The 15,398-nt window shown below is 43.8% G+C and overlaps 1 protein-coding gene across 1 annotated transcript in view; it reads left to right on the forward strand.

Moving 5' to 3' along the window:
- The window catches only part of EML6 (EMAP like 6), an 884,002-nt gene that overhangs the window by 518,160 nt on the left and 350,444 nt on the right, over nt 1–15,398 (forward strand). Inside the window, exons 16-17 of the mRNA XM_085612599.1 lie at nt 295–388; nt 11,123–11,223. Of these exons, the coding sequence (XP_085468725.1) occupies nt 295–388; nt 11,123–11,223 (195 nt within the window). The remainder of the gene's footprint in view (nt 1–294; nt 389–11,122; nt 11,224–15,398) is intronic.

The following is a 15,398-nucleotide window of genomic DNA, read 5'->3' on the forward strand; positions in this document are numbered from 1 at the left end:
CCTGACCCCTTCCTGAAGGACAATCCTGCCTGTTAACATGTCAGAACATGTAGGGACAGCTCATTAAGCTCTGACTCAGAATAGGGCATGTACCTTTGTCATCACAAATGTCATGAATGTTAATACAGCCCTTTCTGGCCCAATTGGCACTTTGCACATGTCTTGTTCCTTGTGTTATTCTTTTAGATTGGTTGACTGCAACAGTGTAACTCCCATGCAGGTATGTTCCTTGTGCTGTAACAGCCATCTTACATGAATTAATGAATACGACTTTTTATGTTTTTCATATTTCAGCGGATGGAAAGTGTTTGGCTTCTGTTGGGTTAGATGACAATCACACTATTGTGCTGTGGGACTGGAGAAAAGGAGAAAAGATAGCAACTGCAAGGTATGAGACATTTGTATCTTTATATATTAGACACTGTGTGACAAGTAAGTTTCATGCCTAGATGTGACAAAACCAACGTAGCTGAGTAGTGTATTTCAAGTTATTTATTTGAGTCCATAACATCAATGGTAGCAGCCCCACCAGGAGCAGCCTGCAAGTTGCACAGCCCATCTTCCAACTGTCAACACTCACACCAGGCACCCAAGCATACCACTCATGTCCATCACACCAACATTCCATACAGAACACTCACACTGGCTGAGCAGCTAGGAACAAGGTAAAAGGGAACATTATAAATTAAACAGGAAGATACTACATTATCTTCTCCCCTTAAAACTGAAAAACAATAAAACCATACTAAAATGAAATCAATTATACACAACAATGTACAAATGAAGTCAGAAGTCCATAACCCAGGGATGAATGGTAAAAACCACATCATGAGAGGGAAAAAGACTAGAAAAAGGAGAAATGAAGATGAAAAGATACACACAAACTAGCACCATCCTCCTCCTTTAATAATAAAACAAAAGGAAAGTTCAAAGAACGTTAAGCTCACTGACAAATAGTGAGATAACACCACATGAAAATACATGTGAAACGATGTGCAGAGAAACACGATAGAAACAGACTCCGAGAACTCTAACACTGTGACGAGACATATGGGAGTAAATCACCCCCAGAACCCCAGAACTCAAACCCTTATGGGTGGACCACACCCATGTACGTACTCCTTACTAATGACACAAACACTATGGGTGGACTGCACCCATGTATGTACTCCTATCTTCGGAACACAACCAAGAAAAAATATGGAGAAGGGACTATAGCCCAACTTGCCACCCCTCGTGTAAGGGACTATTCATGCAAAAATTGAACTATGACCCATAACACAAACTGTAGATGGGACTAATACCCATAACAAATTGCGTAAGTGGGACTAACACCCCTTTGAAACTGCGTAAGTGGGACTAACACCCCTTACAACCTACGTAGATAGGACTAAAACCCACTACAAAAACAAAATGTGAAGCACAACGTGACTACAAAGTTTGTAAAAGACAAGCCCAAAGCACATCAAAAAACAAAATGCCACCCTCCTGTAAAGCTCAATACACCCACCCAACGTATAGAAATGAGCTTAAGAAAGATCCAACGCCAGTCAAACAAGAGAGATCAACAGGAATCCACTATACCCATTTTTTCATCCAGTTGGTAATTATTGTAGTTGTAGTCTCCAAATCGTCGCCAAAATGTAACAGACGCGCGCAGAGCCTGAAGCAAGAGGCTCTGTGCTAGCTTGCTGATTGGTATTGTTCTTTAAAAAACGATATTTTTTAACCTTATTAACTGAATTGAAACTGTACTGTACCTTTTTAAAATCACGTTGCTGCTCGTTTTACTGATCTTGCACTTCTTGCACATTTGGGACTTGACTCCTCCTCCCTGAGTGCTCCTGAGCCCCGGTCCGACTCGGCAAAGTGCCGTTGAGCGGAGGGCTGGTTGGAGCTACTCGGGAGGCCGCCCACTTCCGGGTCAGGTAGCGCTTCAACTCCCGCGTTGCCTGGATACTTAATCCGATGCCAAACCATTCGCGCAGCGGACGCGCGCAGAGCCTTAAGCAAGAGGCTCTGTGCTAGCTTGCTGATTGGTATTGTTCTTTAAAAAACTATATTTTTTAACCTTATTAACTGAATTGAAACTGTACTGTACCTTTTTAAAATCACGTTGCTGCTCGTTTTACTGATCTTGCACTTCTTGCACATTTGGGACTTGACTCCTCCTCCCTGAGTGCTCCTGAGCCCCGGTCCGACTCGGCAAAGTGCCGTTGAGCGGAGGGCTAGTTGGAGCTACTCGGGAGGCCGCCCACTTCCGGGTCAGGTAGCGCTTCAACTTCCGCGTTGCCTGGATACTTAATCCGATGCCAAACCATTCGCGCAGCGGATGCGCGCAGCGGACGCGCCAGCGGCGCGCCAAAGGCGCTCCAAAGGCAAGCCCGTCTGCACCCGTCCGCGACCAGGGGCCACAAACCCTGTCTGTCTCCCCACCTCTTTTCACTACAGCACCCAGGCACTTATGGCCCTAAAAAGAGACCCCATTATTAATTGTCTGCACTCCATGGACCTTGCTCTCACCCCCTCCAGCTGTTCTTTCTGCAGTTTTAGGTTTGAGCCTTGCAGGAAGGAGACCCCCCTCCCGGGTCCTCCACAGAACTTTCTTCTGTTAAACTGCCGTTCCGTCTCTAAACATTCAACGGAAATCAATCTTTTGTTAGATGACCTTAAACCCGACGCCCTTTTTCTGACCGAAACCTGGCTCCACGAGGGCTCTGACCCCGTCATCAGTCAAACCCTCCCGGCAGGCTACTGTATACAGAGAGTCGACCGCAAGATCACAAGAGGTGGGGGGTTGGCTATAATTTACAAAGACAATATTAGATGCCGCTCGTCCTTGACCGACCTACCCGACTGCGAAAGCATGCAGTTCTCCCTGGCAATCTCACCGACCTGTACCTTTTCAGGTCTCCTGATCTATCGTCCTCCTGGACCGATCGGCCAATTTCTAATCTCCCTCCCTTCATTTGTGGCAGACCTAGCTGTGTTCTCAGCAAACTTCTCAATTCTTGGTGACCTCAATATTCATATGGATGACCCGTCCAACCAAATGGCTTCTGAGCTTCCCTCCTGCCTATCCGCGCTCCAAATTAAGCAGATAGGCTTTGCCCCAACCCATGACAAAGGTCATCTTCTTGACCCAGTCTTCAGTAACGACCAGAAGCTTACGGTCGGGGCTCCCATCCCTCTTCCCTGGACAGACCACTCGTTAGTCCCCCTCTTTTGGGAGACCTGGGATCCTAAACCCTTAACCAAGTCTTCCTTGACCTTAGAGAGGAAATGGTCAAACCTATCGGTCAGTCATTGGACAGAAGCTCTCAGCATAACCAGACCCCTGGTCGCTTCTAGCCCAGAAGCGGCTAACAGCAATTTTAACTCCTGGATCACTAACTCCCTGGATGCGTTACTCCCAATAACATCCTCACTTAAAAAAATCAGGATGAAAACCTCCCCTTGGTTTACCCCTCAATTAAGAATTCTTAAACAGACCTGCCGTCAGAGGGAAAGGAGATGGAGAATTACGACATAGCTAGGAAAACTGAATATAGGAACGCAATGCGGACCTACAAGGCCGAGATCAAACTGGCACAACTTAAATTCTACGAGGGAAAAATCAATGCAGCCGCAAATGCCCCTAAAGAGATCTTCCGTATTGCCAAATCTCTAATCTCCTTACCATAGGAACTACCCAGAGAGGAGGAAGCCCCACAACGCTGTAATGACCTAGCAGAATACTTCCATAACAAAATTCGTCTGATCTGCTTGCCGTTCACACCTCACATACTTGACCTCACGGCCTCCCGGACACTGGCTAATACCAAGAGTTCATTAGAGGAATTCCCTCTAATTAATGCTAAACTCTTGGACTCTCTTATGTCCATAGTAATCTCTGGCTCTCCTTCTGATCCCGCCCCCCCAATATCTCTCACATGTTTTTAACATAATCGGCCCAGTTATTCAAGACACACTAAACTCCTCCATCATGTCAGGTTCTGTACCCATGGCATGGAAATGTGCCCAAGTCAGAGCCCTTCTGAAGAAACCCAATCTCGATCATTCTAACTTGGCTAACTACCGCCCCATCTCTCTCCTCCCGTGGTTGAGTAAGCTAATTGAAAAACATATTAATTCCACCTTCACCAACTTTCTGGAAACCAACGGTCTGCTTCATGAGTCTCAAACTGGGTTCCGTCCCCAGCTGGGAACCGAGACGGCCTTGCTTGCAGTTACTGAAGAAGCCAGAAGACTCCTGGACCTAGGTGGCTCGGCAGCCATCATCCTATTGGACCTCAGTGCCGCTTTCAACACTGTCAATCACAACATCCTGCTGGAGCGCCTGGCGAACCTGGGCGTAAGAAATAGGGCCTTCACTTGGTTCCAGTCTTTTCTTAAAGACCGCTCGTTCCAAGTGTTCGAAGGGTCCATGTCATCCAACCGTTGGCCTCTCAGCTGTGGGGTTCCACAGGGCTCCTCCTTAAGCCCCACACTTTTTAATGCTTATATGGCCCCGCTCGCTGAGATAGTCGCCCCTTATGGTATAAAAATCATTACCTATGCGGACGACACCCAATTGGTGGTGGCACTAAATCACCCTGAAGGCTCCTCCAGCACGTTGGGTATCTGTTTACAGGAGGTCGCCTACTGGATGAATCACTCCCATCTTAAACTAAACGGAGACAAGACGGAACTTATGTTCCTGGGCAAAAATTCCTCACCCCCTAAGCCACAGATTAAAAGTCTCGGGATGTGGCTGGACAGCACTCTCTCTTTCAACCACCAAGCCATTAAGCTTTCTGCCACCTGCTTTGGGCTAATGCGGATGCTCAGGAAGATTCTCCCCTTGCTACCTTTCCAAGCTAGGAGAATCATGGTGCAGGCCATGATTCTCTCACGCCTAGACTACGGGAACGCTCTTTATCTAGGTGCCCCCCAGTCCACTCTTCACAAACTCCAAGTGATCCAAAACTGTGCGGCGCGCCAACTGCTCCAGATTCCCCGTAGACGCACAGCTAGACCTGCCCTGAGACTCCTCCACTGGCTACCCATACAAGCCAGGATTCGCTTTAAGGCTTTATGCCTGGCTCACAAGGCTCTTTGGAAATCAGGACCCTCCATACTTCAATCCTTGATTACCCCCTATCATCCTGCCAGAACTCTCCGCTCCAGTTCCGCCTTCCTTGCTACCCCCAGAAAGATACGAAGATCTAGATGGGGCGGGCGTTCGTTCTCTCTAAATGCCTCCAATCTATGGAACACCCTACCGTATATTCTTCGGGGAGAACCCGATCTGCTGACATTCCGGAAACTGCTCAAAACCCATCTTTTCCTCTCAGCTCAATAGTGTAAGCCCCTTGCTCGCAGCTCTAGGCTCCGCAAGCGCTAGGAGGCCTTAGGGTAGCTACGTGCTATATAAATCTAACTTCAGTAACAAGTAAGATGTGATACAGCAGACGTAGCAGAGTAGTGTCTTTTAAGTTATTTATTTGAGTCCATAACATCAATGGTAGCATCCACACCAGGAGCAGCCTGCTAGCTGCACAGCCCATCCTCCAACTGTCAACACTCACACCAGGCATCCAGGCATTCCACTCATGTCCATCACACCAACATTCCATACAGAACACTCACACTGGCTGAGCAGCTGGGAACGAGGTAAAAGGGAACATTATAAATACAACAAGAAGATACTACTCACTGAAAGAACCATGTGAAACTGGGCTTTTGTTAATGTCATTAAACTGTGACAACTTACGTTCCATTTTTCTGTCTATCAGATATGCCACTTATTCATAGATGGTGTGTGTGTCAGAAATTAGGGTCTTGCAAGGGAAGACTGATAAATAAAGACTGCAGACCGCACTGGACGTTCAAAATTAATCTAGAGTGCAGCTGTGGGCCATTAAGCATCCCTGATGTTTTCTCTTTTACAGAGAGTGCGTGTGCCGGAATGTTTGCAAGAAAGCCAAGTCCTTTCATTTTCATGCTGTGCTTCATGTCAACATTCACTCCCACACCCTTTGTATTCGCCTTACCCAACTTCAAAAGCCATGCTGAGGTGTCACTGCACCAGAATTACATTTATCTCAGTAACAGCTGCCAACATTTAGGCCCCCAAATCGTGGATGTTATCGCTTAGAATATGAACTGTCACATACCTAACCTTCCGAGATATCCTTCTGTAAGTAAACACCTTCTTTCATTCTTTGCTCTCTTACTTATGTCTGTGATTAGTTTCTCGGTCTTGGTGTGGGCACACTGCAGACACCGGATAGCTAAGAAGGTATTCTTTATGCTATGGCCAGTGGCACTTATGTTCCTCTAAGTGATAACCTATTGGATTGGATTGGATAGTATCATTAAAAAAATGATTAACCAGCAGTAAATAGCTAGTGTGAGCATCGCATATCCCAGGATGGATCTATTTTGTTGCATGAAATTTCAGCCTTTACCAGAAGCAGGCTAAAGTCTCTGAAGCTGCAAAATAGGTCAATATCTGTATCATTTCACTAATGTCAACCACTGTGTGTGGCTCATTGAGGCTCAGAACACCACAGTGATCGTGACCTGCTGAGTAACTCTCCTCAAAGATAGGCGCATTGTAATTGGACTCTTACCTGAAGCCTCTTCACTAACTAATATGCCGGGCTTGGGTTGCCCTATGAAAGACTTTTGTGTAGTCTGACTGTGCATCTGCTGAGTATGACAGTGACATTGGTCACCTCATGCACTGATGTCTTGAGTGATCATTCCTCAGCCTTATTTTGGGAATGTTTTTGGAGCCTGTCCGCCATCCTTGCGGCTGATTGCAATATGCCGCGCATGTCCTCATGCATACCTTTCACCTCCACTGCAATTGCATCCCCCTGTAATGGGACTTGTAGTTTCATTGTAGTTGCGGCTATACAGCTGCTGCCTCTGTACCCCTTAGAAGTGTCTAGAAACAAGGGTGGTCTGGCTGATGTATTTCTGTCCCGATGAGACAAAGGTCTTCAGAAAAAGGGGGGAACCCAAATTAATAACCCTCCGGCATCTGGGTATATAAACAGTAATAAAGAAAAATAATGTAATAAAGAAAAATAATGCCTCGGGACCAATAGTGTAACATATATTTTGGCGAGGAGATAGATAAATTATCTCCTCCCTTGAGTTATATTTTTTCTCAAAAAAAAAACTTTGTTGTTCTATTTTACATGAACGTCAAAGGCAATTCCACCCAAGAAACAAATATTTTTAAACTTTTAAGTTGTGTGTGTGTAAGTAATATTTATTTTATACTTAACATCTTTCTCACAATTATATAAAGATCAATTTTTTAGATATATATACATAAACATTTACAAAATTTACAATACTTACATACAAAGACAAAGAAACTGAACATATACATATCAAAACAGCCCTATTATTCAGTTAGGATGCCTATGAGATTATTTTACTAGAACATTCCTTTCTATCGAAGATCACTCCTAAAGAGACACTTTGAGATCTTGTAATTACAATCTCCACCTTATTAAAGTACTCTTTGCTATTTACTCAAAATAACACAAAATCAAATGAGTGTCTTCAAAATCGTTGTCGACGCGTTTCAGCCAAATCAATCTTTAGGCCTCATCAGGACTAGGGCACCTGAACGTATAATTTCATAAAGTTCAACCTATAGGAACAAATTAAATATTCCTTTTTATCCGTTTGTACATTAATCCTTGTTTTTACATATGTTTTTATATACACTATATACACACAGGAACATATCATACAAAAATGAAGTTTCATTTTGTTACAAGCGCTGAAGTGGCGGGCCGCAACAAGGTCATAAAAGATATAAAGTAAAACACACCCAATTGTGTACTTCCACCACTATATACGTGTTCTACCTTATCATAAAAGTGGAGTGAATCCAGAGAGAGCCCTTGAGATAATTCCACTTAAATTTCATTCTAGACCTTTCGAAAAATCGTGTGGTACAATGACAAAGGACACATATATTACCTCTTTTCAACAAACGATTTCTTAAGGTAAACGGATGTGTTCCCTTTATTCTTTTTCTCTATCTAAGAGCGCTAGAAACAAATAAGTGCCACATTAGAAGAGTGTCTTCATAGTTAAATATAATGATCCAAAGCACCTCTATTAGGTTTATTAAACTTACTGTTAAATGTCATTCTGCTGTTATAACCTGGGGTCTTTTCGTAATTTTTTCTACCAGATCACTTTCAATCGTTTTCTAAGGCAAATAAAGAATAAAGACCAGATGTAAATTGCCATAACAATTGGCCACATACTCTAGACAACTCCATAAGCGGTCCATAACACTTCCTACCTTTCAAATCTCTATTCTCCCGCAATTCAAAGCCTCGTCATGATTTAATATTTTTTCGTTTTGTTCGGGAGTCTATTGGAATATCCTTAAGCTTCACCTCTGTTGAAAAAAAGGGGGGGGGGAAGACTAGTAATTGTTCTTACTATCTTAAACGGCATCTTTACCTAAGAATGTCCATTTAACATTTCCTTACCTTAAGCTTCTTTACCATACACGCTCCTAACAATCCGTCTCTACACCTCGCGTTTCGCACGTCCAAAATCACGTGATGCGGAAGTGAGTGTATATACGGAAACGTGGGTCATAGAAACAATAAAAGGACCTCGGTTTTGATTTGATTAGCTAAACTTGAAAAAAGACTAGTGGTTTCCTAAGAGAACCCGTTTCTTTTAAAAAAAAAGGAAAGACTTCAAGTCTATTTCATTTTACAATCTAAATGATTCCATAAGCTAAACGTAAAGAAAAGCCATTGGTTTCTCGAGGGAACCCGTTTTTTAAGAACAGACTTTTAGTTTGTTTCATTTTAAAATCTAGCTGATACTACATGAACTAGTCTATGTCCTTACTAGATGCCAAATAGCATCCTCTTTCAAATGCTTTATGAACTATTTAATACCAAATAATAAATACAAAAATAATAAACAAAACACCTTATAGCCCAATGTGTTGCCGCCACTCCTTACAATCTTGACATCAGCAATAAGTTATTTATAGTGATTCATTGAGAGCCTAATCTGTAAGAATTACAGTCCAAGAAGTCTCTAAAGAATTATAACTGTATGCATATTCAGATGACTCACACATACTCTAATAGTGGCCCAATTACTGTAGTAATGCCCAAATTTCATCTTTATCATTAAGGCCCAACGTTGTAGTGTGATATTTTTCTATCAGCCTTGCTTCTAATCTATTTAGCTTCATTTGTAGTTCTGTTCTTTCTAGATTTCCAACTAGACACAGTACCGACCACTTCAAATCGTTTTCAGAATGATTATGGTTCTGAAAATGTTGTACCAGGGGAGCCCCTTGAACTTTGCATTTAATCCTCGATTTATGTTGCAGTATACGTTTCTTTATAGGTTGTATCGTCTGTCCTATGTAATATTTATTACATGGGCACTTTACGCAATATATTGCGTTCTTTGAATTACAATTGGAAAAAGTCTTTTGATAATGTGTTTGGCCATTGATATCCAATTGTTTGGAATCTTCCGTTAAATTACATGCCAAACAATTTTGGCATCGGAAATGGCTCACCACAGGTGGCAATTTAAAGAGGTTCCTCAGATCTTTTCTAGGCACTTCAGTTTGTCTTGTCACTCTCACCAGTTGTTGCTCATGTAAAATAGAACAACAAAGTTTTTTTTGAGAAAAAATATAACTCAAGGGAGGAGATAATTTATCTATCTCCTCACCAAAATATATGTTACACTATTGGTCCCGAGGCATTATTTTTCTTTATTACCGATGAGACAAAGGAGCATTAGCCATTAGGGCCTAAACATCGAGAGGCCTATTCACGAAGGTAAACTTTTGAGTAACTTTACTACTTTTACTACTGTTGGCTTTTTGCCATTTACAAGTGTAAAGGAGCTAAAAAGTGTAGACTTACATATCTTCACCCCCGATACCGGGGTGGAGCTAAATTAATGAGTGTAAAGTTAATACAGCCAAAAAGGAGCACTAATAAGTCCAGCACCACACATGGCCAACCACTGATACTACAACACCCTCCCATAGACAGTAAAGGTGGCATGTACTTAGAAAATAATGTTATACTAAATTAACTTATTTCAATGTTTTTTAAAATATATATCAATTAAATGCTGAAATATTATATATGTTTTAAAAATAAATATGAATTAATGATAACGTATTTTCATGACCTGTACATAAATTAAGAATATATGTAACTAATTTGTAAAAATATTTTTCATTAATTTAAATTAATTATATACATAGCTTTTTATCAGTTGAATATTTAATAAATACATTAAAAAATTACTTTAGGTGGTATTTTTCCATAAATCTTTAAAAAACCAATGTTAATTACATTTAATATATGTAAATTAATCAAATATTAAATTCAAAGTTGTTAATAGTTCTGTAGCATTTTTTTCTTTTAGTCTAAATTAAAAATATTTTAAATTATTGTACATTAATATTTAACATACAAATAGTTTGACTTTTTTTTCCAGTATATTAAATTTTTTCAATGTTCCCTATATTTTACCATGCTTTACCCTAGTGGCAGAGCTCTCCCTATGGTAAAGTGCAAGGAATAGTAGTTGGGAGTCTAGGTAGGAGCAGTTGGCCCCATCTTCAACATACGACTGGCTTTATTTTTTATTATCACCATTTTATATTAAATCCTGGGCATTAAGAATGGGATTGAGTTTATCAGGCCTTTCTCTGAGTATCAAAGCAATGGGATATGTTTTAACATTTGTAATTTTCCTTTGGTTCCTTATCGAAATATTGGGTCCATTCATACTCTATTCTTTAATAAGAAGATGGTCTAACCAGTATGGTGTATGATAAGGTGTGAACAGTTTTATTTTTTAAAGAATTGCTTAAATGTGTTTTTTGAGACTGTGAAAATCGAGAATATGTGAGCTATAATGCCATTTGGTACAAAGTTCCTAAACTGCTTTGCCAAAGACAGAGCATAGGGAAGATTTTGATAAATGTGGCCTGTTATTTTATGACTCTGGCATACCAGAAATCAATTGCACCCATCCTTCTAATTCAGATGTGTTTTCATCTTTTTCGTATGTGCACTTGTTTTTGTCTTTACAGAGGTCATAAAGATAAAATCTTCGTGGTGAAATGTAGTCCTCATCATGCAGACAAACTAGTAACTGTTGGGATGAAACATATCAAATTTTGGCAGCAAGCAGGTACTGTGGAGTCATTTCTTAGAAAGTTGCTTTCACGTCAAAGTTGTTTTAGCATTGATGGTAGAAGCCTATGCCTGAACTTGAATTCTTATCAAAATAAACATTTTTAATCATACTTTTAAAGCCCCATGGGCATTTTAGTCATGAATGATGATGGTTCAATTTATGCAAAACCAAAAAAAGAGAGAGGGGGACTAGGAGCGAATAAAGGTCCTGTAACTATGCTCCGTAATGAAAAATTTCCTAGCTAACGTAACGGAAAGTTTCAATTCTATTAGGGACTCGGAGGCGAGGATTATGCCTTCTTTCTTCACTTTATTGGCAATAGCAGCGTTTAGGTATAACAAAAGACTACATTTCCCATGAACCATAGGGGGAAAAAGATAGTCGAACAATACACATGTAACAACCAATCCATGACAGAGAAACAGTTTCCAATCAGGGCATTCCAAGACCCATATAGTATATTGTTAGTGTCCTCTCCTGCTCTTTCGGAGCGCGAAGACAGCCCAAACTTCCTCTTCAGGTGTCCTGTTTGTGAGCATCAGAACCTGCAATGACAGAAGGAATAGAACCAGAAACCTGCAAGTTAAGCATGTCATAAAAAACCAGGTACAGCACTCATAATACACACAGATAAACTGGTGTAAAAGGTACTTACTGCAGTACGGGGAGGGTCTTCCTCCTGGAGCACAGGGCAGGATAATCCTCACCTCCAAGTCCTTAATAGAATTGAAACTTTCCGTTACGTTAGCTAGGAAATTTGTCATTCTATGTCAGGACTGGAGGTGAGGATTATGCTTGTTCAAAGCTTGCTCACAACCAAATTAGCCATATTAAGTATCAGCTTGAAGTAGAACCTTTTAAAGGTCGAGTCCGAGGACCAATCAGTCGCGTTGAGGATATCCTGTAAGCGGGAACCCAAGCCGAATGCTTTAGATGCCATGGCTCCTCTTGCTGAGTGCGCCCCAAAGTGGCGGAGACTCATGCCTGCTTCTTACATCACCCAACGAACCAATCTGGCGATGGTGGGTGAGGAACCCGCTCTAAAGGGTTTCCGAAGCGCAATAAGGAGTTGTCGTTCTCCCGGAGGGCGGAGCTCTTCCGTCATCTCTTCATAAGTCTTAAGGTAACGAACAACACAGAGTTTTGGAGAGTCGGGAAACTCCGGATAAGAAATGACCCTGGTATGACTTTTCGTGCATCTAAGTAAAGTAAAAGTCACTCTGTCCGGAGTGAACACCCATCCAGTGATATCAAGGGCTCGCACATCGGAGACCCTTCTGCAGGCTACCAGGAACAAAAGCATTGCTAATTTCGCAGAAATCTCCTTTCTGGAGAGGAACCTGTTAGGTTGCCAGGATAGAAAAAGGTTCAGGACCAGGTTGACGTCCCATAAAGCAGAATAACGTGGTTCCAGCGGTAAAGAAAGTCGGATTCCCCGCAAGAGACTACAAACCATGGGATGTTTGCCCATGGGAGAGCCATTAACAGGGACATGACCGGAAGAAATGGCCGACCTGAAGGTGTTTATAGACCGATAGGCCAGTCAGTCTGACGCAAGTTGCGCCAAGAAATTTACGACGTAGACCACGTCTGCGACCAAGGGATCGACACCCCTTCGCAAACACCAACGGGACCATCTGCCCCACGCGACTTGTACCTCTTGACGGTACTGTCTGCCCAAGCCTTGGAGATGAGAACTTCAGCCTCTCTCGAAAGGCCACAGTGAGTTTGTTAACACTAGTGGATGTGGAGTTCCGTCCGACCTCGTGAGAAGAGTCGGAAATCGGGGGAGTAGGATCGGAATATCCCAAGAAAGTTCCAGAAGAACCGGAAACCACACTTGAGACCTCCAGAGAGGGGTGATTATGACTAGATCCGCCGACTGTCTGCGGACTTGAACGGTCAACCGAGTGATCATTGCGAAAGTAGGGAACGCATATCCCTGCTCCATGCTCCAATCCTGGAGGAGTGTATTTGTGGCCACAGCCAAGGGGTCGGGTCTCCAGCTGAAAAATCTCGGAGTTTGATGATCCAGCCTGGACGCGAACAGGTCCACTGTGAAGGGACCCCAGTGATCGTGGAGAGCCGCAAAAACGGAAATGGCGAGACTGGAAATCCGCTTCCAAGTTGTCCCGACTTGGCAGATACTCTGCTGTGACCGAGATTTGGCTGTCCAGGCAATACTGCCAAAAACTCGCCGCCAGGTCTCAGAGGGCTTTCGACCTGGTGCCCCCCAGATGGTTGACGTAGCGGACTGCCGAGACGTTGTCCATTTTCAGGAGTACACACGACCTCACTAAATCGCTCGTCCAGCACCGTACGGCGAAGGAACCCGCCAGGAGCTCCAGACAGTTTATATGTAATCTTTGTTCTTCGGGAGACCACAACCCTCCCGTAGAGAGGGCTCCACACCTTGCACCCCAGCTGAGCCTGCTGGCATCGGATTCGATAACGAGATCTGGAGCCGACCCGAAGATTGCCCTGCCGTTCCAGGCCTCCATATGGTCCAACCACCAGTGGATTTCGGCCCTCGCCTCGACGGACAAGTCGACTTTGTGAGAGTTCGGGTACCCTTTCCATAGCAAGTATGTCTTGAGGCGCTGAAAGGCCCTGTAGTCGAGCGGGCCCGGGAAGATGGCTTGTATTGAGGCTGACAGAAGGCCCATTACCCGAGCCAGCTGCCGAAGTGACACCTGCTGTTTGGCCAGGACACGACGCAACTCGTGGCGAATTTTGGCAACCTTTCTGGCCAGCAGACTGAGAGTGGAAGACGTGGAGTCGATGACGAACCGCAAGAAGGTAACGGACTGAACTGGCTGCAACAACGACTTCTTCTCATTGATGAAAAATCCAAGGTCCTGGAGCAGCGTTACTACCACCCGAAGATGTTCCGTCAGCTGACAGGGACAGGAGGCCATCAGGAGGAGGTCATCTAGATACACAATCAACCTGATGCCCCGAGCTCTCAGGAACTCCACCACTGGCTTGAGCACTTTGGTGAAACACCAGGGCGCTGAAGAGAGCCCGAAAGAAAGAGTTGTGAACTCGTATATGCAATGGCGCCAAGCAAACTGTAGAAAACCACGGTGAGGTGAAAAAATCGGGATCACCAGATAGGCTTCCTTGAGGTCCAGACGGACCATCCAATCGCGAGGACGAAGACGTCCGAAGGAGGTGGATCCACTCCATTTTGAAATGGCGGTAAACCAGCCATTTGTTGAATTCGCTCAGATTTATAACTGGCCTCTTGCCCCCGTCGGTCTTGTCGACCAAGAAGATTTTGCTTAGAAACCCTTGGGGGTGAGGAGAAGTGAGGGAGATAGCGCCCTTATGGAGGAGAGACTCTACCTCCTCGTCCACCAGGGCTGCATCTTGTGCTGAAAATTGAATGGGTCGCGGAGCCATTTTTTGAACCGGGTTCCCTATGAACTCTATGTGAAAATCCCTCACTGTTTGAAGTACCCAAGCATCTTGTGTGACGGCCAGCCAGGCCTGGTAACAGCTTGCCAAACGCCCCCCTATACTTTGTGGGGAAGAAGGGAGAACACTCACCGGAGTTCGAGTTAGTTACTCCTCGTAAGTCTCTTCCGTTTTTTCCACGGCATCCTCTTGTGGGGTAGAAGTTCCCAAATTTGGACTGATCTTGGTACTGTCTGGAGCCTCTTTGGTTGGTCTGGTGGTTTTGGCGACCGGTCGAGCGGCCCCTGCCTTGACCGGCCCCGCGAAAAACACGGGGGAAAACTTTCTTAATTGTAGACAGGGCCGTATCTAGTGATGTAAATGTGTTAACGAATTTGCCCAGCTCCTTTATGAAAAGCTCACCGAACAAACCCCCCTGAACAATGGCAACGGCCTCCGTGTCCGCTAGGTCACCCAGCTTCGGGTCGATCTTAATTAGGAGGGATCGGCGGTGCTCGGTGGAAAGGGCACAGTTGGCATTGCCCAAAAATATCACTACTCTCTGTGCCCAGCCAGACAGGGCTTCTAGGGAAATGATCGAACCTGATGCCTTAGCCTCTTCGGCCATATCAAGGGTCTTAGTATCTGATAGAGACTACTAGCCGCAGATTCCTTCACGTAGAATTATCCCCAGGCGTGAGACTGGATTCGGAAAACTTTCTTGCCCAGCATCCCTGCGCGCCGGGGGGACGGCATCACATGACTCCGCC

Source organism: Triturus cristatus, chromosome 6 (assembly GCF_964204655.1).
Source record: "Triturus cristatus chromosome 6, aTriCri1.1, whole genome shotgun sequence".
Lineage (NCBI taxonomy): Eukaryota > Metazoa > Chordata > Amphibia > Caudata > Salamandridae > Triturus > Triturus cristatus.